Source organism: Lissotriton vulgaris, chromosome 6 (assembly GCF_964263255.1).
Source record: "Lissotriton vulgaris chromosome 6, aLisVul1.2, whole genome shotgun sequence".
Taxonomy (NCBI): Eukaryota; Metazoa; Chordata; class Amphibia; order Caudata; family Salamandridae; genus Lissotriton; species Lissotriton vulgaris.
Genome location: NC_141694.1, coordinates 1,081,630,517 through 1,081,654,284, shown reverse-complemented (window position 1 = coordinate 1,081,654,284; position 23,768 = coordinate 1,081,630,517). Strand labels below are relative to the sequence as shown.

General features: G+C 46.5%; 1 protein-coding gene across 1 annotated transcript in view; it reads left to right on the top strand.

Annotated features, from left to right (window-relative positions):
• Positions 1 to 18,228, top strand: part of CST7 (cystatin F) — a 170,242-nt gene extending 152,014 nt beyond the window's left edge. The window contains exon 4 of the mRNA XM_086925346.1: positions 17,946 to 18,228. Coding sequence (XP_086781472.1) covers positions 17,946 to 18,023 — 78 coding nt within the window. The 3' untranslated portion in view covers positions 18,024 to 18,228. The remainder of the gene's footprint in view (positions 1 to 17,945) is intronic.
• Positions 18,229 to 23,768: the final 5,540 nt, after the last annotated feature.

Sequence of the window (23,768 nt, the reverse complement as noted above, 5' to 3'; positions counted from 1 at the left end):
TACTACCAGGGTGGACTCAACCTCAGAACGGGGCTTTTCTGAGGGAGTTCTTAAATATTTCCTTTCTCAGGACAAAAATTTAGGTCTAGTTTATGACTTTTAAAAAACCATGGGATAATCCACTAAAGTGTCCTTTAATTTGGTGGCATCACTGGTTGATGATTAAAATATTATCAAGAGGTAAATACAGGAGGCAGACGGGTGTAATGACCTGTATGCGTCACTGTACAAAAAAGTATGCCAACATGTTTCTGCCTCTAATCCGACGTGGGTCTAAGGCATTCATTAGGGCTGCGTATATGCACCCTAAACTACAATTAGTAAGTGCTGGGTGGGTTTAGATCTAAACAGAGAACCTACCTCTCTTCTGGTATCATAATTAGTGATAACCTATAAGATAAATACAAAAAGCAACAAAGATTGTTGTTCATGAAATAGGAGTTACACTTGACTTAACTTAGCACAATATTCGACCAAAGAGATGGTTGCTTTTACCAAAAATAGGGTCACTAAAGCGACCATCTCTCTGGTTGAATATTGTCCACCCTATATCATCTTTTTGGCCCTTTTTAACAATCCTACCCTAGGGAAGGCAGTATCCCACCTTCCCCTTCGCACAGGGTCTGCCTTATTGAGGTTTACAGACAGCGTTTCATACCTGTCCTGTCCACATTTCCAGACCCAGAAAGCAATATGCAGAGACGGGCAGGTATGTAGAAGGGATTCTGTATTCGACAACAGTTGCCACCCTTTCCCATGTTTCACCCTGTCTGTAAAATAAGTGTCCAGTTCCTGCCTCACCCCTTCCTAACCAAAAGTGGTGTCTGGTGTCCATGACAGTGGCTGGTGGGTGCAGAGCCCTAATGCCCTGCCACATCCCGTCACTACACCATCTCTCCCCCTCTGCTAACAAAATGAACCCATTTCCCCTGGAGAGGCAGAGAGAGAAAAAGAAAGAAGAGAAAAGAAAAATAAGAGAGAGACAATAGTGATTCTGTCATGTAGTTCCTACAAATCTATATCGGATCTGCGTGTTTGGACAACATAAACTAAGGGATTGGTGTCCAGACTGCTTCCAGTCACCCCCAAAGGATATGTTATTTTGTAGACCAGCTATTTCACAGTGCCACTAGGAGCCCCTCTTCCCAAGGAGTGAAGTTACTGACAACTATTGAACAGAACAACCCTGACCCCTCAGGGATCGTGAAAACAGTACGGTACCTACCTTTCCCTCAGTAACTCATGCTCACTTTGTCTGCGAGAGATATACAGAATAAACGGTGGGGACATTTTTCATTAAGCATTTAATGAACCAGCATCATTCTAGTATAAAATACATGTGCTGTCACAACCACAAGACAGAAACAGATGGTATTCGCACCAACAGAATAAATAGATGGTAGAATTTTTCCATAGTGCTAAAACAATTAATATATGCAAACATATAAGCACATGACCGTAATAATGCATACTCCTACGTGACAAACCCCAACTAGATCTACGCAAGTGTACCTAGAATGTATGTAGGTGTATAGCCAAGAATCCCTTTAGGATAGACCTAAACCCATTACCTGATGTGGGAGAGTGAAGGACCCTGCCTTGATCTTGAGATAGACACCTTCGAGGGGTGTTAGACCACTGCATGCTGTAGTGTCTGCGTGTAGGAACCTCAGTGTCTCATGTCAGTGTGGAAGTCTTTCTCCTCTGTTTGCCCCAGCAAAACGTTGGTGCTTATCTACCCAAAAGATACCCTCTGGCGTTCTACTTTGCTGTGTCATGTCAGCCGTGGATGACAATAGTCATGAACCTTATACATAGATTTCATGCAGAAGATGGTAATCCTGCTGTGATTCTGAGAATCCTCATGCTTAATATATTACGCTAGCTTTGGGAGAAAACCACACGACACTTATGCAGCACCTAATCTAGGTAAAAGGTCAGCACTAGGCCTGGGCGGGAAATTCCGTTCCGCTCGCAGAATTTGCAGAGTTTGGGTAATTTCGCGTTCCGCGGAGAACGCGAAATTGCCAAAAATTCTGCATTCCGCGACTTTGTGAAATTTTTTGCTTGTTCGCGTTCTCAAATGCGTGTTCACGAGATATTTCCCCCCGAGCACGCAAACAGCGATTGCGAACAGTAAAAAAGCATCACGAACAAGCAATTCCACGTGTTGGCGGAATTTCTGCGTGTTCGCAGAGATTTGTTTACCGTTTCGCGGAGATTTGCATAACGCGATTACGCAAATTCCGCCCACACCTAGTCCGCACCAAACCTGTAGTGCATTACAATGGCAGGGTAAATGTAGGTGAAAGGTTAGTAGAATACCCAGGCTTATATTGAGGTACATTGCAAATCATAACACCCACTCCTCATTCGACCAGACGATATACCAAAAAGGGAATGTCCTTGTAATTAATTATAAAAAACATTGTTTAATGTCCAGAAATAAAAAAAATCTAAAAATGACAATAAGATGCCTAAAAACTTTGTCCTTCATGTATGTAAAAAGGCTCTACAAGTCCTATAAACTATGTTCATATATGGTTGGAGCAACTGAGTACGTCTGAAAGCTATTGTGCTCAGTAAAAGTGAGGAAAAAAATCTGCTTAAAATTCCAATTTCAGTTGTTTTAGAAAAAGGCTGAATTCTTCCCAGCACGTGTAGAGCCAGATGTTATGTTTCCTGTGTGGGAGATACAACATCATTGCTGCTTGCCTTCGCAGACGTCGGTCCCTGAAACACTTCATAGATCTGGTCAATCGAGCAAAGATGCTCTTCTTCACTTCACACAGCCGATGCTGGGGAAGCAATTGAAATATCCAAAGCCTGTGTGCCTGTAGGAAAGCTGGTATTCAAACCAACATGTGCTGAAGCACCCCGTGGTGGCTTTAGGAATGCCAACATTAACACGGGAATACGCTGAGGACACTGCACTACCTGGGCCTTTACCTGGTCCAGCAATACATCCACCTCCGGTGCCGCAACTGATGGAAGGGTTAGACAGAGATCCAACATGCACTTTCATCCGCAGAACAGGCAGCGGAGAACAGGCAAAACGCAGTCAATCCACACTGTTCGGAATGATGGGAACCAAGACTCGCTTAGCTCCCAAAGTCTAGGTGTGCTCAGATGAAGTACAATGCAGTCACGGTAATGTCGCTCCAAGAGCGTTTTTTCCATCTCCTCGTGACTGGGAATTTTATTGCCTAGCACAAAAATTAAAACCAGGATACGCAGTAGCAGGATTAGCAGAAACCCTCCAAAAATTTTTACTAATACAGAGTGTAAAAAAGCTGGAATCACTCCGAAGACTGTCTGAAAGGTGCTCAACAGTCCAGAAGCTATGGTCTTAAACAGGTGTACTATATCCTTCGTATCGGACATTATAAAGATACGATGTACCATTTCTCCCAAGTGGAAAGGGCAATTTGATTGTACCAGCGCCTGTATCTCAGCTGAGGACCTTACAACCTGAAGATCAAAAGTCTCTTGGGCTGAGGTTAAGGGAACATCCTTTTGTAAAAGTGTGGCTTTCAGTCATCTCAGAGAATCAAACTGTATAAAGGAAACATCAATGAAGGCCATAATGACGCCTACCTGACTGTGTGGGTTGGTAGGAACAATACATACAACAAGTAACCCTGGAACTTATTGTGACTAGATACGCAATGCCTGGAACCATCCCACAACAACCTTGATCATTCAGCATTAAGTAACTCCCATTTGATTGCAGCCAAAGAAGGGATCTGGATAAGCTGCCCAGAACTCCTGTGATGCATAAAATCTTCTGAAATAGATAATTGGGTGCATATTTGTTTTTGGTAATAGCCTTGCAGAATTGCAACATTTGTTAATGACAATGTGGAATGCATCCAGCTTCTAAAACGTTATGCCACCATTAATTATTAATACAGAACTTGCTTTGAGAGTATTAATAATCGTATATTATTTGTTATTGTTGACTTAAAACAGATGGAAGCTGAATTCTCTCATGTTCGGATGGCTCAATAAAGTTTAAATACCGTTCCTATGATGATAAGACTGCTTTAATAAGTTGTAAAAGTTTACAGTTTACTTACTATTCTTATCTTCGTGCCTCACTGAAATGAACATATCAAGTGTTTGATACATATTTTATTTAATTTCATCCTATATTCCTATTTCAAATCTACCCTCTTGGCGCAGAGGTGGTGACCGGTCCATCTTTCCATTCATTTGCTTTCTATGTCAAGATGGAATAGTCTCTTGCATGGTGATGGACATGCACCCGTTCCCTGAGTCCCCAAGTTGCATGGATATCTGGATCCTGTGCACTGATTTTTGGTCATAGGCAAACACGTATCATGTATGTGCACCATGGCCTAGACCTGTCTCACAGTAATGTGGTCTTGTTAGACCAGGAGGTGCTCATCAAGCTCTGCACTCATAGTGGTAAAGGCTACTGCCATTGCCAGGAATTAAGTGACACGGCATGGTGAGGCAGCATAACCATTTTGTGTTTCACTAGATTCAGACAGACTTTTTTAGGTCTTGCCTACGCATCGCGCATGCACTGCATAGGAAAAAGACCTTTAGCCATCGACTCAGTTTGTGTCCCAAAAACGTGCACGCGTTGCATTGCTTTCAATGGCAACGCGTGCACGTTTGGCGATTCCCTTGCGGGAGCGAGCTTTGACACCATATGTTTGTAATTATCTTCAAACACATGGTGCCTCAGGCTCGCTCCCGCAAGGAAAACGCTTTGTGTGCTCTCGGCAGCACTCCCCTCAACCTTCCCACTTTTAGCGCGAGGCGCGTGCGCTTGTTTGGACTTTGAAATGTGTTGGTATCGTACGATAAGCTCTGCTCTAGTGGAAGGGAGGTTGCCACTGTAATTATGTGAGGTACACGCATGAAAGACTTGCTGACAATGAAGGAAATAGAAAAGTGTGCCATTAACAACATGCAGGTAAGAACAGCGCGCCCCTTATTGTGTTTGCGCTTTTAAATTATTCTATTATACTCCTACATTTTACCAATGCCGGCATCTTGTGGCCTTTGGCCATATTTTTTCTGCTGGAACTACTACTGATACCGTACTGCATAGGGATGGATGAAAGTCTATAGAACTGCACCATATTTGTGCCGAAGCAAATGCGCCACATCCTAAGATTACAAACAGCCCAACCCCCCAATAAAAATAATCTAAGATGCAAAGGTTTCGGAACACAGCACAATTTGCTCCCTTTTCCTTCCCATGAGAAAGCTGCTCTGCCTACAAGCTTTCAATTCCAGTCACCACAACAACTTTGGTCTCGAAGATGACACCACTTTCACTCAAAAAGAGGGTATCCTTTGTGGACCCCACCCATCACTGGAAAACATTGACTATCTTGAGTGGGCTCACGTGATTGTCAAGGTTGTTGAAGTAAAAACTAAAAAAAACGAAAAACAAACAAATACATACCGGGCTGGAAACATCAAATGACAGTGCAGCAGTTTTCCGGACCCGGCACAGAACAGTAGTTTCAACAGGGCGCCTAGTTCTTAGAGCGTATTATGCAACTTGCCTCTTGGCTAGACGTTTCTGTGCGTTATGGGAGGTGGTGGTCCAGGCGCTTTCCAGCCTCCCAGAATGAACATCTGAAGTGTTCACTGGTCTACTTAAAATAGAGTGGACTCTGAAAACAATCAAGGCAGACTGGGCTGGAGACAGTGGTTTCCCTTAACAAATCCGGGGTTTCGCGAGGTCCTCTGTGCTAGGATTAGTGAAAGTGGTCCAACGTATTATCGGGCGATGTGCTAGCTCAAAATATGCTTGTTCAAATTTGGCGCTTTTGCTAGGAAAAAGCTATCTACTTCAATGGATAATTTGCTATCTTGGAATGGGGATTTCTGCATCCCCTAACAGGACATATGAAGCACTGATCAGACTCCACTCCCATTCCAAGGACTGAGTGGAAGTGATTCTCGTTCAACCATGTTTTAGACTTGTGTGGATGGAGCTGTCTTACTGATGCTTTCGCATGTTAGTCAGGTTAGAATTTGGTGCACCTTAGTCTTCTCTGTTGCATTTTATATCACACGGGAGAAGGCCTTCTCGTGTTTTTTTTGAAAGGGGAAATGGTGTCTTTACACTGTCGCTTCCTACTGTTCCATATTTTTCCTCTGTTTCCTGAGCCCTTCAGTTTTCATTCCAGACAGGATCCATCGGAGAGTTTCACACCACCAGTCTCCCGCGCAGTGTGCGCTTTCTAAAGATGTCTGCACGCTCACCCCGCATTCTGCCTGCAGATTGAAGGCTTCTGTTTGCATTTCATCACATTCACATAACATCAGTGGAAGAGCTTGCGTGCTCCTGTGTGCGACTGCTTGTGAGTGGACTGTGCATGTGAGGTAAGCGACTGCTTGTGAGTGGAGTGTGCATGTGCAGAAGTGTGACAATTGTGAGTGGAGTGTAAGCATGCACGAGTGTGATTGCTCATGAAAGGAGTGTGCGCATACACGAGTGTGATTGCTTGTGAGTATTGTGCATGTGTGCGACTGCTTGTAAGTGGAGTGTGCGCGTGCACAAGTATGGCAACTCGAGAATGGATTGTACGCATGCACAAGTGCAACTGCTTGAGTAGAATTTGCACGTGCAGAAGTAGGACTGCTCGTGAGTGGAGTTTGCATGTGTGTTTGACTGATCGTGTGTGTAGTGTGCTCGTGCATGTATGTGACTGCTTGTGAGTGGAGTGTGTCTGACTGCTTGTGAGTGGAGTTTGCGCAAGCATGTGAGACTGCGTGTGAGTGTGCACGACTGCTCGTGAGTGGAGTTTGCACATGCATGTGACTGCTTGTGAGTGGAGTGTGACCGACTGCTCGTGAGTGGAGTTTGCACGTGCATGTGTGTGACTGCTTGTGAGTGGAGTGTGAGCGACTGCTGTGAGTGGAGTTTGCACGTGCATGTGTGTGACTGCTTGCGAGTGGAGTGAGCAAATGCATGTGCGTGATTGCATGCTGCGCATGTGCACTCCTTCAGTTAACTTTCATAGGAATGGAAATCCGGAATTTGGCGCATAAACTTTGTCGGTAATTTTTTTTAAACACGCAACGCCTCCCTAGACTCAAATTTACACATGTTAGGAAGCGTCCTTCAGGACGCTTGGTATGCCGTGCAGAGTCCGCATTCTAGCTCGTTTACTTAGCCCGCCCGAAGCGGGGTTATTTACTGCTTCTACGCTTCCGGGTCATATGTCCACAACGAGGAACACGGCGACCCAGGAGCAACTTCTACTCAGCGCACGGCGCTTTTTCACGTGTGAGTAAAGACCGTGATTTCTGTTTGAGAAAGCCGCTAATCCGACTGACGAGCGGAATTCTTTCTGTTGTCATTGTCCGTAACATTACCGATTTCGACACGGCTAAAACAGACCCCTTTTTAGGTCTCGCCTGTCAATGCGCATGCGCATTGAGCTTGCGAGACTATAGGGGCTTAAACGGAGTTTAACAAGACTGGCGATTTGATGCAGTGCATGTGCGCGTTTAGCTCAATGCCCAAGCACAATGAGTGAAAATGCGCGTGCACAGAATCAAATCGCCAGCCATCTGTTGCCCAGCTTGGTGCCGCCAGCAGCTCTTCCCGCTCCACCCCCTGCTGCATCAAAGGCTTTCACGGCTTGCCGGCCGTGTTTTCAGTTTCACGGCCGCCGGGCCGTGTCTCCTTTTCTGTTGCCCAGCTTGTTTGTGTTTTGTTTTGTTGCGGTACTTTCATCCTTCATAACTAATTTGCTTGATTTCTTTCTTTCTCTCCCCTGTTTTTCATGTTTCTAGGCTTCTTATTTCATCCAAACGTTTCTGCCGATTCTCTCCCCCCACCCCCTCTTCTCTTTCTTGGAATAACCTTTCATTTCTCTCGCGATCTGTTCCACAATTCATTTATAGCCTCTTGTCCGGAGATTAGCTCACAGAATGGAACACCTTCCCTTGTGATAGCACGCTCTCTGGGTACCCATCTCTCACTGACGCATCATATCCTACGCACTGGGGAAGCGGGTCTGATTAAAACATCTTATGAAGTCAGAGGCGTGGGCAGACATTTAGATCACTGCTAGTCTGTTGGCTAAGAGCACATCTGCATCATATCTAACCCCTTTAAAGGTCCACGAGCTCATTGATCATGCCATTCGTGTGATAGTTATATAAAGTAAATATTTTGAGTGTAAAAGGCGTAGCATCACGGTCTTGAAACACCAAGCGTTTGACATGTCTTTTGAAAAATAAAGGTTTGTGAAACAGATAACATACCAGGATCTCTCTAAACATCCGCCTTAACCTGGCAAACGTCTGTCGTAGGTGAGGTATCTAGTCGTTTTCCTTCTAGTGTGGGTGACCTTTAGGTCCTGTTTTGTCTGCTTCTCACGTGTGCTGTCAATAAAAGTAATATTACTTTGATATTTTGTGTTGTATGTTCTCCTGATGTGGAATCTGTTCTAGCGCATCAATGTAGCAATCTTCAGAGTGGAGGATGCTAGTAAAAAGACAGGGCAGGAAGGGAGGGGTGCAACAACCACGGCATTGCACCTGCTGTGTGCAGCCAACGGGTCCACACGGCTCCGTTCATGCCTTTCCCCCCACCCACTCCTTCATCCGTCCATTCTGTGCCTGTGTTTGTTACATTTTAATGTAACTATTAGCAAACAGTGAAAGGATCTCAAGCCGCTCCCCAAAAACAACCGCCTGTAGAGTTGAACAATGTTCATAACTTACTTTGGGACTTGTATCAACTTCAAATGAGGGAAAGCTTTCAACATTTTTTTTATAGGGGCATTCTGCAACCATGCGCATTGTGCACAGCTTTCATTTGACACCAGACACTTCGTGCGCGCGACAAGACTCTACTAACACAAGCATTCAGCTCACCAGTCTGCACACTCCCTGACCCCCCATATGCTTGATCACCAGTGTCTCTCCCACCCTTCCTTTGATCTCTGCAGCGAGTTCTCACAGGCTCCTCTCCGCCCCCTTCCTTTAATGGCCCTCCCCCTCCCCAGCACAGAGCACGAAAACCGGTTCTCATCCGCCTTTTGAGGGGTCCAAACTTGAAGTACAGGGCTCGTCCTGCAGCAGAGGTACATAATTGAACGTGTTTGGTGCCTGCATTTTATGAGCGAATGCACGCAATAACACAGACCGCTGTACTTGGTTGTCAAGCTTCATAATGTAAATGCAGGCAAAGCTTTAACCGATCAGCCTACAGGATATTTTTCTCAAAACGCCTCGGTAGCTTTTTGTCAGATTTTGAGCAGCAAATTCCGATGATGGAAGTGTATAGCACTTTCTGGCGTATACAAATATTTTCAGATGCCAGTAAGAGCAAAACTGACACAATAGATTTATACAAAGCTGTGCATGAGATTCGTGCCTCTTCCTTTTATCATTCTACTTTGGTTTTGGTGGAAAATTGCAGAGTACATTTTAATATATAACCATTTAGAATCCGTAATGATATCGTAATGGAGACTAATTTTGACTGTTTTAGTCTCCCGCATGTCTTGAACTCTTGAGATTACAGTTTTTTTTAGGTCTCACCGAGCCACACACACCACCCCACACACAACCCCACACACCCACCCACACCCCCACACACACAACCCCCCCACATCCCCACACACACCCACAGCACCCCACACACAACCCCCCACACCCCACACACACACACAACCCCCTTACACCCAACCCCCCACACACACCCACACCCCACCCACACACACAACCCCCCACACACAACCCCCCCCACACACCCACACCCCACCCACACACACAACCCCCCACACACAACCCGTCACACACAACCCCTCACACACACACACACAACCCCTCACACACACACACAACCCCTCACACACACACACAACCCCTCACACACACACACAACCCCTCACACACACACACAACCCCTCACACACACACAACCCCCCACACACACACAACCCCCCACACACAACCCCCACACACAACCCCACACACACACACAACCCCCCACACACACAACCCCACTCACCCCCCACATACCCACCCACCCCCCCACACACACACCCCACCCCACACACACACACACACACACACACACCCCACACACACACCCCACACACCCACCCCCCCCACCCCCCACCCCCATACCCCCACACACACCCACCAACAACATCACTATGCACTACCACAGCATCACTGAACGCCACAGCATCACTCGCCACCACAACAACTGGCACTTCTTAGGTTGCCTTGTCCTACAGCTAAATTCGAACTGTTCTGAACTAGTCTCATAATTTTCACAATTTTGCAGTAAAACGATCAAAGAGGTACTAACTTAATTTCGACATCATTATTGAAGTGCAGTTTATCTTGTCTTCCTCAGTACTTCGTACATCTCTCTAGAGATGTGGCCTAACGACCAGAGCTGCCATCTACGTCACGTAAATACAAAACATGTTGCATTACAAATGCTATAGGTGTCATATTCGCCAAAGTTATAACTATTGGCATTGTAAATGACAAAGCTATCAATTTAGCTATTTTAAAAACCAACACATAAATAAAATATTTGTCATTTACAAGACCAATAGCTCCAACTTTTCTAATGCGAGACCTATTGCATTTCCATTGCTTGTTTCTTTCTCTCTTATCTCCATGTAGAAGAGGGACTTCTGAGTGACATGCCCAGCACCTCTCCTATCTGGCATCATAAACTTCGGGTGAGTGATCAATCACCCAGTTTTTTGTACAAATGCTTTTGACTGTGATAATATACACTGGAATAAACACCATTATTGTGATCGCGTCTAGATAAGACTTAGGGTGATACCCTTTCTGTGGCCTTCTCTCGCCTTACAGATGTTAGTCCGTTGGGTTATCCGCTCAACGTTCTCTCCGCATCTATAGCTCCTGGGCTCCCTGCCCGTGTTTATTCATTCAGCAGGTAAAGTGCCTTGTGTTGTAATGTTGTTACCTCTGGGGGTTGCACCCCCTTGTATTTTAACACTGTAACAGTGTCCGTGTTTACCTTTCAGACTCAGAAATGATGATACACGCCACCATCCTACCCTAAACATATAGGTTTTATGATACAACTCTTCGATACAGGAATTTGCACAATAAAGGGGTAAGCTTCATTTTGGGGCACACTCAATTAGATAGTGTGTGTGTTTGCTACAAAGGTCTTTACCACTTCGAGATTATCCTAAGGCCAGTTATATAAAAGTGTAATTCTCATAAAGGAGCTTAAGATCAGTTACAGTGCTGGCTTCAGTGTAGTTGTTTTGGCACGTACCAAACAACTAATAAGAAAAATACTTTTATTCTGTCCAACTTTACCAAAGAGGGACCGATATACAAACCCTTTCCTCTTTATGAGATTCACCTTAGTTTGCAATCTGGCCTTTTTTGCCTTTCCTAATCCTATGGCAACACATTTTTTACTCTAGAAGTCGTTCTTGCCCACTTGAGGGTGATTTGTTTCATTAGCTCCTAAAATGTTGCAGGGTTCATAGTTCTAAATGGGCGCCTATTTTCTTACACTGTATTACACCATAGCAGGACTCTCTCCACGTCTCTTCTTTTCCGTAATGGAATTATTTCTCTACACCTTTGCTTCTAGTGCCGTCTCTACTACTTTGCTTTCTGTTGAACTGGTCACTGGCCCTACCGGGTCGGAAGTATCACCGGCGAAGCGGTGAGCAACTATTTGCAATACTAGTGTTTTTGTTTTTTTGTTCTGCTGCTCTTTTTAGTACTGCTCTTGAATTTTTACTGATCACTGATTCCCCCTCCTATTCCCCCTTTCTCTTTGTCTCGCTCTTGTCCCCATAGACCTTTTTTTTTAGACACAGCCGATTGGAGGTATGTTTTGTCTCCACAACCGATTCTTTTGTCGCACTCCACCAGCTCGTGTCACTGCATGCTACACCCCTGTAGGAATGTGCCGAACACAATGACCGGCACGTTTTCACTCGTAGACACTGAGCTGGTAGCGACAGCTCATATTTTTGGTCACCTCTCTCGGTTTATACTTCTGTTGGTCTACAAATTAATATTGTGCTCATTCTCTATCTCACATGCGTTGTTTAGATATCTTTTACACAAACACTTTTCTGGCACTTTATCGTACGGCGACATTTCGACACTTGACCGATTGCACAAATTCTTGGGTACACAGGATGTTTCTCGAGACCATTTGACACTGTGTTACTAGGGGGCAGATCTTTAAGGACTTGTCAAGATTTGTTAAACAAACATAAGTCTTTGATTTGTTATATTTTGTCAACATGTGGGATACTCCATTGTCATTTTTTGTTATTCCCAGCCCTGAGGATTCGCAGAAGCGATGAAACATGTCGGCTGGCTGCTTTCTTGTAAAAGGAAATTAAAGAACCCATATGAACTAATACTGTACAGGAGATCCCTGAATTTCTGCAGCCTTATTTGCTACTTTGTGTATATTTATCTGTATACTTTGTTTTTGATATAAGATGTGTGTGCATAGGGTAGTTTTTCTTTGAACGTTTTGTTTAACCAGCTTGCTGGCTAACCTTTGAGTGGTTGTTAGGGTTTTTCCACTCACCCAGTTGCACCACCAATATATTGCTTCCAAGATACAATCTCTTATGCGTCCAGTTTTGGCAGAGCGCCCATTGCTTTTCTGACACTAAAAAACCTTTCTGTGTTCGCTCTTTGTCGGTAATTTTACTTTCCTTTGCAGCCTATGTGGGTCCTTTTTCCCCATATTTGCAGCGATTCTGAGCAAGTCATTTAATCTCCCCATAACTAAAAATAAATACAATGAATGCGACCTTGTCTAATGTAATGCTGCTCGTGTAACGCGCTCCAATATCACGGGACGAGTTTGCGCTATAAAAATCTGAGAAAATGTGGATTAAATGATAATGCGAATGATGAAAAAGCTAGTCGTGGGGTCAGGGGTCACAAGGAATCCTCCTGCATGCTAAGCATGAGGCGAAGTGGGTCGTGTCCAGGGACCTTACAGAGGGAGAGAAGGTGCTGATAAAATGATTGCAACACTAGTGGTAAAATTCTCGTTTTCTCTCTCCTTCGACTCTCTTCCCCTTTGTCTTTTTCTCGATCTCCACACTTCTCTGACTTCCTGTACCTCTCCCCGCATATCCCTATGACTACTTACGGCCTTTCTTCCTACCTTTCTTACCTCACCCTTGCTACATCCTCTTTCTCCCTACCTTACCCACTCCTGAGTCCCTCCACTTCTCGGCCTCCCTTTAATTTCCCCTGACACCCTGCTGTGTTCTTTGCCTCTATCTCTCGTTACCACCTCGCCTCTTTGTCTCACCTTTCTCTTCTTCATGTCTCTGTCTATATTATTTAATCTTATCTCTCTCTCCCCAACAACGAAGTCTACACTTTTCTCTCCACCTCTGCCTTATCTGTCCCTCTCACTAACTACTTGTCTCCTCTCTCTACCACCCATTTTCTTTGCATGAACTATCTTTCTGTGGCTTGTCTCTCTTGCACTTCAACTCACCTTATCCACCACACCTCTCTCTCCTTCCTTTCCTCCAACTTCTCCACTTCCTACGCTCATCCCTCCCCACCGCCCTTTAATCCACATCCATATGCCACCTCGATTTACCTGTTTCTCACCACCTCACTTCTCTCTCCACCACCCTGGGCATACCTCTACATCTCTACCTCTATCCTCCTGTCTCTACCTCAGCTCTCTCAAACCCACCCCTCATGAGGGCTTGAATGAGATGAAATTGAGTAATACATAGGATGACCAGTTCTTAAGAACCAAAAAACCAGGCCATTTTGCAAAAAAGTTAAAGGACTCCAATTTTCCATCAACGGAGCGGAACGGAGCATTGGGAGGAAAGGACTGCAACAAAATGCTTCAGTAAGGAATTCATTAACCAGACACTTGCTGAGGGATTGTGAATTTCAATGTAAACTTTGCAGGCTCTGCTGCCAACTGACCTATTGATTCCTATGCGGGTTCTCATCTACTGCCACCCCCAATCTTGGCCTCTCACATGCCCCAAGCATTCTCTTTATCACTCTCAATGGATCCCTCTCCAGGCCTTCATCTTCCCCTCCAGGTTTCTGGCTAACTTCTCACCTTCTTCTCTGTGTCCCTACAGCCACCCCTCTGGATGCCCCAGAAGTCCAGAACGATGAAAGGGACGTATACTCTGCGCGCTGCTAGGCAAAACAAAATTTGTAATTGAGAAAACAGTAGTTGGAACTTATGAACGAGTGGTGCAAATGTTAGCATTTGTAATAAATGGAAGATTCTTGGCAGGGCTTTAACACCTTCAGCGCGGCGCAGATTCCAGCGCTGTGCTGAACATTCTAATGAGCCAACGGGTTCATGACGGAACGGTTCCGTCATAAGCACAGGCCAACCGACGCTCATGACGGAACCGTTCCGTCAATAGCATCAAAGGGGTTAAGTAGGCTGAAAAAGTGGTTGGTGAGGGATCTGTAAACCGGCATGACCGAAGAAGCATAAATATGTTTATGTTTAGGCAACTTGTATAGCATGCAAATACCCTAGGGTGTCTCTGTGCTTATGGACTTTAAACACAGAAAGGAATAAGCCTATTTCCAAGAGGCATTGCCTATATAATTAAGCATGAGGCTTCAATCAGGTAAACTAGATACATGTGCTTCCCATGATGTGCCATGCAACCGGGATGTTGGTGCCTGTCTGTGAAATTTCTTTCTATTGTATCCACCAATAATCGGTAACAGGCATGCTCCTAAAACAAGCTAGACCTATTGGCTTTGCCAATGCTTGTTAGCCGAATCAGACAAATGAGTAACAATGACTTTCTCAATTGCTCCCGTCTTTCCCTGCACACCACTTTTCTCTGCATCTCTCTATGACACATGCCATTTTTATCCCCACTTACACAAATCTTTCTTATGCACCTCTGACACCTCACCTCCTTTCTCTTCAGCACCCTCTTTTCACTATTCTGCTTGTACATCTTTGCATCGCCTTTTGTTCAACATCCCCCACACAACTCACCCATTCACTTGAAAGCACTGCATTTTGATTTACTCCCTCCCTGTCCATATTTCAACAGCTGTGTACCTTCTTCAAACACTTTTGCACAGAATCACAATTAGAATTGGCACACATGGCCACTGCTCTGTGCGATCTGCAGAAGGCCAAGAATTGGATGAGCATGTATTCTGAACACTTTTATGACCCACTGACTGACACTGTGAGAAACTGGCATTTCCACATCATCAGCCCCAGAGCTGTCACTTATGACCCGTTCTAAACATCCACCTACAACCTGATCTCACACAGAAGAAACCGTTCACAGTGCACACAATGCAAGAGTAAACCTGATGCATGAAAATAAAAACCTATGGGGAGAAAAACACACTCTTAAAGAATGTAAGATTAAGCAAAACATGAAGTGTGAACAAGGACTATGTCAGTGTCATGGATTACCCTAATCGTATTTACAACCAATATCCAGAAATCAATGAAAACCATCCCAATATACTGATATTATTATTGTTGTACACATCAGGCATTATTGCCCATCCAATACAAGATTAACAGCTATGATCACTGTCTTGGCAACAGTACTGAAACAAGCATTGGCATAGCCAATAGGTCTCGCTTTTGGGACCTTATAAGTATTTAGTTATGAAGCACTATATCCTTTAGCCATGCAACAGTTGATGTTGATGCACAAACACTTATAAGGTCCCAAAGGCGAGACCTATTGGCTATGCCAATGCTTATAAATTGTGTCACTGGAGTGGTGCCTACCAGCCCACGCAATTAAAGTTACTCAGCTGTGTATTTAGCTCACCCTTGGCCTACATGGTGATTGTGTGTAGCGCTAGGCAGCATGTGATACTTGTGTGTGCAAGCTGGGATTTGGGTGCACCTGCGAATGGTACCCAACATAAAGGCCTGTAGGTCCCATTCGTTTTTTAAACACAGGGTCCGGCAAGGCTAGTGATGGAGAGGACCCTAACCCCCAGACAGGAGATGTGGATTGCTGACATTCATGTGGGCTGAGGTAAGATCACACACATTGTAGGAAGGCGAGCAGAGCATCCTCTGTCTATATCAAAGGGATCTTTGATTCCAGGAAGAGATAATTGTCAGTGGGGCCTGGGCTCATTGTAATGCACGATGGTGGCTCTCATAAGATTGACACCCTAAGTACCTGTAAATCATGAATGGGGGGGGGGGGGTGGATAGGCTTATGTCTTTGAACATTTGTGAGGCATATTTCAGCGGAAGCTGTCAGCCAGGTGTTACTAGTTACTCCCTTGGCTCCTGTTGTGGGTCAATCAAAATTGGAGCGGCGGCTTATGTGGCAGAATGACCTTTGACAAAGGACAGGAGAGAAAGACGCTAAATCAATCTGTGTCTCAATTTGACTATAAAGGTGTGAGCATGAGTCCCAGAATCTGTTCAACAGACTATTTCAATGGGAGTGAAGATCACTAAGACTTCTAGCAGCTAGAAACCGGACTACGGACCAAGATCTGTTAGTCTACTTGCTGGGTGATGAGCTATCACTCAGCAAGTCAAGACCACTTGCCCTGAGCCTAGAGCACCAGCCTTCGGTCTGCCTGCCAACACCAGTGGGCCTGTGAGGAGGTATAGAGCACCTGCAGGGAGCAAGTCCTAGTGGGGTACCTACCAAGGGAATTACATAAAGTGTGAGACACCCGTCCAATCAGAACCACTATGAGAAAGCCCAACCATTTTTGAGATGTCAGCGACCCAGTGTGCCAAAAGAGAGCAGTCCCCTTGTGAAAGTCAGCTCGGTGACCCCATGTGTCAGATGTTGTGGGCCCTCAGCATCTAAAGGGCAGAGCCAACAAAGACACACCCAGTGGGTGAACCTATAAATAGGGAACCACGCAAGATTTTACAATTAGGACATGAAAACTCATATCCTGGTAAACTAAGATACACATACCTCAAAGCATGAAGGTCAATTCACCAAAATGCCTGGGATGGCGGAAGTGACATCACACAAACTTTGACCTTCACTTTCACTCACACACGCTTACACATACACCAACATTCACATGCACACTCTCTCTCACATAAATCCAATCTCGCCCACAAGCACGAATACAACATTCATTTAAAATCTTTTTTTTCTTTCCTCAACTGCCAGAGAAGGGAATATTCCAGTTAAAAGGACTCAATTGTTTTACGGTAATAATGAATAATCTATTACTTACTATTAATGTAATGAAAAAGTGGCAGAAAACAAGGAGAGTGGAACTCCAACCAACATGCATAAGGAAAGCTCCCGTTGTGTTCCAGGCACTGATTTGTCACCTCCGAGGCCAGGGGTCGCAAGGGGTACGCCAGAGTGTCACAGCAATGACCCCTACATGATGTAAATGCCTCATACCGGCTATACATTTCTTCTGTCAATACAATGGGAAATCTTGTATTTCTCTATAGGCTACTTTTTTTCATTAAAACATTTATTTTCCTTAGTAAATTGACCATTTACCCAATTGTTAGCCAGACTCATTGGTGAAAACTCCTAAACAATGCTTTAGGTTTGAGCTGCTTTATTTGCTTTCTCAAGGAAAGACAATGTTTAAGCAGAGACATTTTTATGCTGTCAATGGCTGTGATCTAGTCAGCAGACACTGGGTATCATTATTAAAAGAGCACAGTGCTGTGGTCTGCACTGTGGCAGGAAGCAGAAGCTCACGCCCGTCGCTCCCCCAAGGCACTTTGTATAATATGGCACAATATGATTACAATAAATCTCTTTTTGAATCCTCTGTCTGTTCTGACTGATTTTTGTGTTGATATTATTACGAACGGTAATAGAAACGGATCATTGTCTATGCACCTGTGGTTTGAAATTACTGACTGTCGAAAATTGAAATGAAACTCATATTTTCAGTTTCTCATTTTTTTCCGATTCTGTTTACTTCAGACATTCAGCTGCTACTTTGAAGTCTGGATTGTTCCCTGGCAGAAAATCGTGAAAGTTCCTGTCGTTGCTTGCCACTGATGAACGTCACAGCTGTTAAAATCGCTGCAATGGTGAAAAGAGAGTTTTAAACGTGTGGAAACGCCACCTAATGCACTTGTGAAGACGACGATTTCACCTTCTACTAAAACATGTGCAAATAAAATAATAAGTGATGTGTATACGAGTAAGATGGTGTATGAGGCTGGAAATTAGTTGTGAGGAATTAAAATATTATATATATATTTTTTTTAAGTTGCCATTCTGGTAACATGTTACAACTTACCCTGCGGTGATGATTTCAACAGGTAGACAAATTAATGGTCTTAGTACACAAGTGAGTTCTTGACAACAGTAACTAACAGTTTGATTTATTAAATCTCCAAGGACCTAGTTCACAAAAATATCTGCAAAAATGTGTAACTTAACGAAGGTAATTTCCGAACCACACCTATACAAGTGAGTGAGTTGCTAATACACAAACAGTCCCTTTGATACCACGTGTATAATCCACACATTGCATAAACGCCACAGGATGCTTTATTTCGAATTCACATAGACCAGTGATTATTTTCAGGCGTTGCATTGACTAAGCATAGGATTGAGTAACCGCAAAACATTATTTCCGTATTTTTTCGGGTGGCATAGTTAGAGCATAAGTCAAGGTCGCACGACTTTGAGAGTGAGAAGCGTAGATCACAAAAAATCTGCAGCCAATGCGTGGTACCTTGGTTGGAAGATGGCCTGCCAGCACTGGAAGGCCGATTTTAGACATCTTGTCAACTGGAACTACTGGAATGTGCTGGAGCGGTATAATGGCATAAGACGGAATACTACTTGTTCTAAGAGAGAGGTAAGGCGCCCGTTTTGGTTCTGTGCCTGTCTGCTGCATTTTGTTCAATGTGGTGTCAATCCGGTTTAGGGTGACCAACTGGCATAAGTGCAAATTCAGGACAGTGAGTGTAAAAATTCAGGACAAAGGGTCAAAATTCAGGACAAAAGGTAAGTTTTACATCCACCCTTTCACACATCCATCCACCCTTTCACTTATCAATTCACTCACTCATCCATCCACCCTTTCACTCATCCATCCACTCATCCATCAACCCTTTCACTCATCCATCCTTTTACCTGTCCATCCACCCATATAGCTATTTAGCTTTTCTCTCAGCCGATTTTGGTACAGGACCAATTTTGCAGTTATGCTGCAAAAACTGCCCTGTAAAAAAAAACGGCCCCCACCCGTGCGGCGCAGGAGGGGATTGTCCGGTGCCTGCTAGGGCCAGTCCGGCCCTGCTCATAATGCTTACTAGACTGGCCACGAGCCCATGCACCCGGACCCTTTTATTGGCAGGGTCACGTCACTCCTGAAGCCTGTGATGGATGGGTGTGGGGTGCATGTGTGTCTAGCCCTAAAGGGAGTGGCTATGAATACAAGTGCCTGCTGAGACACCAGAACGTGTCCAGCAGGACACTACATTCTCCCAAACTTTATTGCAGAACAAAACAAATACCAGCCCAACCTGTGGGGGTAAACAACATTTAACTAAACACCGCAGGGCCATCAGCCTCCCAAACCATGCAGCAGGAAGACCGCAGACATGGGGCTGGTGACTCTGACTGCCGCAGGACAATCTTCACTGGCACTCATAATTTAACCTGAGTGGTTCAGGACACGACTGCTGGCTTGGAGACGTGAGTCGCACTCCGGTAGCATACCAGTGGGAACATGTCCTTTGGCCTGAAGTTCCTCCACTCCGCTGGTGTTGAGGATGGTCTGTGGTAGGTTCGAACAGTTCATTAAAACCGGGTGCGTCATAAGCATGTGTTGTTTGATCGACTGACGTCTCTGTTAGACGACTTCGCTGTATCCTGTAATCCAGCAGTGGGGCAATATCAAGTCCAACTCTCCCGCCTTGGGGAGGTCTCTTGTCCAGGTTGCCAAGGGACTGCTTGTGGGCTGTGCTGGGGCTGGGTGTGTGCCGTTGTCGGGCAGCTGTAAAACCACAGAGGAGCCAGTACCTAGTCACTCGCACAAACCTCAGGGGTGGATGAGTCTTGGTCCGGACATGCTCTTGCTGCCAGAATTTAGATGCAAGCCAGGTTAGCGGGTAGTCTCTGGTTCTTCTAGTTGGATGGTGTGGCAAGTGTAGGACTTCAGTCCACGCGTTCTGTACTCTGGGGATGGTAGTGTTTGATGCACCTGACACTGACTGGCATCCCACGGGGGGATTCGCCAGGTCATTCTCTTGTTGTCACCCACTTCACTTGCTGTTGGTGTGTCGGGATGCGCTTCGTCAGCAGCTAAAGTTTCTTCAATGTCAGGCCGGGCCACTCACGGCTTCCCCTCCTGAACTTGGTTGGTCGCCAGATTCTTAGTGTAGACCCTCCTATTACACTTCCAAATTTCCTGCTGGGTGCGGTGTCATGCACATGGCAATGATGATGTGGTTGCCATTCGACCTGGACGACAGGTGGTGATCTTCCAGGAGAGGGGATTTCTGGAGGGACTTTGCAGCTCAATGTCTGTCTTGCTGAGGCTGTTCCTTCACCCATGGCATCAGCAGTCAGGAGCAGGGATGCCATCCAACTTAGACTGCCGACACTCGGGGATGGACGGTCGCACTGGGAAGCATTGGGGAGGGACGCGGTTCGCGCTTGCTGCAGCTTACGTTTGGTTCTCTCATGGGGCTGTCTCCAAGGATGTCTGTGCGTCTTGGTGGCTGTCTAGTGTCTCTGGGTGCACTCTTGTCTTATGGTGGTACAAATCCTCGTTCTTCTCCTCTAGTTGGTCTTTTCATCACACCTGTGTTTGTCCAGTTCTTCCTGGTGACCGGATCGTCACTTTTCTGTGCGCGGACCTCTTGCCAGCCGATCCCTTCTTCAAGGGTCTTCACGGTGCTCCTCTGCCAGGATATCAGACTGCCTTCTTCTGTCAAGGGCGTTGTACTTGTGCCTCAAACCTGCACTTTTGTGGCACCTCCATTCAGGCATGTTTGGGGGGGTCAGCCACTTTGTGTGACGTGCTCCTTGCTTGCGCTGCGATGTGTTGTTCAGTCACGAGTTGCTTGTCTTTGGAGCACACATTGTGGTGACAGCTTGCCACAGGGACTGTGTGACTCTCCTCTTGCCTGTCTTGGGCCACTCTGTCTTGAGGCAGTGTGATGGAGGACACTCTTTGCTGTCTTTGGCTCACTGCTGTGCTTCGTAGTGGAGATGTTGATGCTCTCCTTGCTGCCTTTACCCTTGCTTCTTCTCTGTGGAGATGTCTCTATCTCCCGGGCACCTGCCCATGCTATTAGGTTCGCTGGTGCAGCCTTCTGCACACGTCTGACCTCGTGCACTCTGTCCTCTTCTTGGGCGCCCTCTTCTGGCACTTGGTGGGCCCATGTTGTGGCTTGCGATAGTGTCTGTTCATCACTAGGGGAGAGTGGTGCAATTTCCTAACTCACGGTGGCATTGGGCAGCCACTGGTGGCTATGCGCTCTTGGTCCTTCATGGGAACCCTCCTCTTGCACTTGGCATGCCTATTTTTCTGGGTTGTGATGGTGGCTATCTTTGACATTGCTGCTTGTATGTAAGTTCCTGCTTTTCCTTGACTGTCTGCCAGAATTGATGCCTATGCTGCTGGTAGTGGATGACTCTCTGCTTTCCTCGCTGCAGGCCATGTGCAGAATGAGGGTACCTACTGGTGCCTTGAAGTGAGCACTGTGCAGCTTAGCAAAAGTCCGGTTGCAAAAGTTCCTTATGGTGGCAGTGCTGTCCGTGTGGTGTCTTCTTCCGGCAAGACGATTGGCACCGGGGCCTTGTGCTTTCACTGTGGCACTGGGAACTTGCTTGCTGTCCCTCCTGCAATGAGCTTTAAAGGGAGTGTGTTAGTGGAATGAGTGATCCCTGGATGGAGTCACTTCAAGTGCCGGCTGGCTACGTGCAGTGCTGTCCCACTTACCACTGCTGGAGGTGCTACGGCTACTTTCCTTGATACAGCAGCGTTCTTGACACTGTGAGCCACACTGGGGCGGAGATGCAGCTGCGAGGCTGTTTCTTTGCCTGTCCTTAATTCGGGTGCAGTACCACCGGTGACCACGTTTCATAGGCCCCGGCAGCCTTTCCTAGAAACTGCAGGCCTCTACTGTCGGGGGAGATGTAGGTACTGGGCGGTGTGGTGCAGTGACTCTGCAGCTAGGTGGCGCTGCAGTGGTCGCTGCAGCCATTTTTTAGGTTTTGCCTAGCCAATGCGTACGAAGTACGCATGCGCTAGGAAAAACTTAATGATATCTGTGTGTGGGGACTGGACCGTCCCCACTCTCTCATTGGCTAGCTCCATAAATGGAGGCTAGCCATTGGGAGAAGGCTCTGTCCGTCAATCTCGGACCAGATTCGGGGGCGTTCCCGAGAATTTTTGGCTTTTGGCTACGTCACGCTACGTCAGCCGAAAGCCCTCGGGAACGCCCCCGAATCTGTTCTAGCATTGACGGCACTCGGGGCCCCTTCCACGAGTCCTAGGCTGCAGCTCAGGCCACCTCTTCCTGCGTCCCGCCGCCTCCGTCCGTCCCGCCGCAGTGGGGCCCTGCAGCAGCCTCGGCCACCAGCACTACCATGGCGGGCGCTCTGCCGGGCTCCCGTGAGCTGAGGGAGCCCGGCGGCATCAGAGGCGGGAGAGCCCTGCAGCACCACCACGCCGCCCGCAGTGAGTAGTGCCTCGGAGTGGACGCGGAGAAGCCTGTGAGCTCACTGGCAGAGGTACACGTCTTACAGTCACTGCAACCTGGCGCTTGTGGTGAGGTGTGCTCCGATGTTTATGTTTCCAGCTCAAGTCACAAACCATAACACGTTTAAATCCTGGTTTCTCCACTTGGTACCGACCGTGTGATCTTGCGCAAACCACTTTAACTCGCGGTACAAAGCTGCGGATTCCCCATAACGGTCTAAGCTCCAGTATTAAGCCTTATCTTGGAAGGCTGCATCCTCCTGCACTGAAGCAGCACTGTGGGGGTCCCCCGTACCCAGGGATATCCTCGGTGCTGGCAGAGCTGCAGAAGCGAGGTCCCAGGGTCGGTCCCTCCCGCGCCTCTCCTTGTGCGCCCCTTGCCTCCTCTGTGCACCGCTGCGGGTGGCGAACGAAGGCTCCTCTGAAGGGTGGGCGCGGTGCCCTGGCACCCCTGGGGGCACTGCCGCTGTTCACGGGTCCAGCTGGGAGGGCGATGTGAGTGTGTGGGGTGCCACAGGTGCACCCTTCTCCCCCTGCAGGCAGTCTTGCGGAGCTCTCCGCTATGGTACAGGACCGGTGCTTGACACGGATCCTCCCCCTACCTTTAAGTACAGTGCATCCGCCCTATCCAATTACAGCGCCATTTCCACCCCCCCCGTGGCCCCTCCCAGCCCCTTGTGCGCTCTATTGTTTGCTAACAAGCGTCTGATGCACTGTAAGAGCCGCCAGACTCTGCCAAGCTGGGAGGACGTGCCTTATTCATGAGGCGCTGAGGTGGCCAACCTGCAAGTCTTGGCACCTCCCCCAGTGCCCTTGTGTGATGGGCAAGGGGCAACCCTGCTAAAGACAGCTCAGTGTGTTGGGACCCTACTGCAAAGAGTACCGTTAAACTCAGGCTGCCATGATTGGGCAGATATAGGCCGCAATCCTTACGAGGTCGATATATTTACAGCCATATGTGAAACTCAACCTGTTACCCTTCGGAGGTCGATATAATCAGGCCCACTTGAATTGTGCGGTTCTGCAGCGTTTTCCGCATGATTATAGATTTGCGGCATATGTCACTTAATCCATCA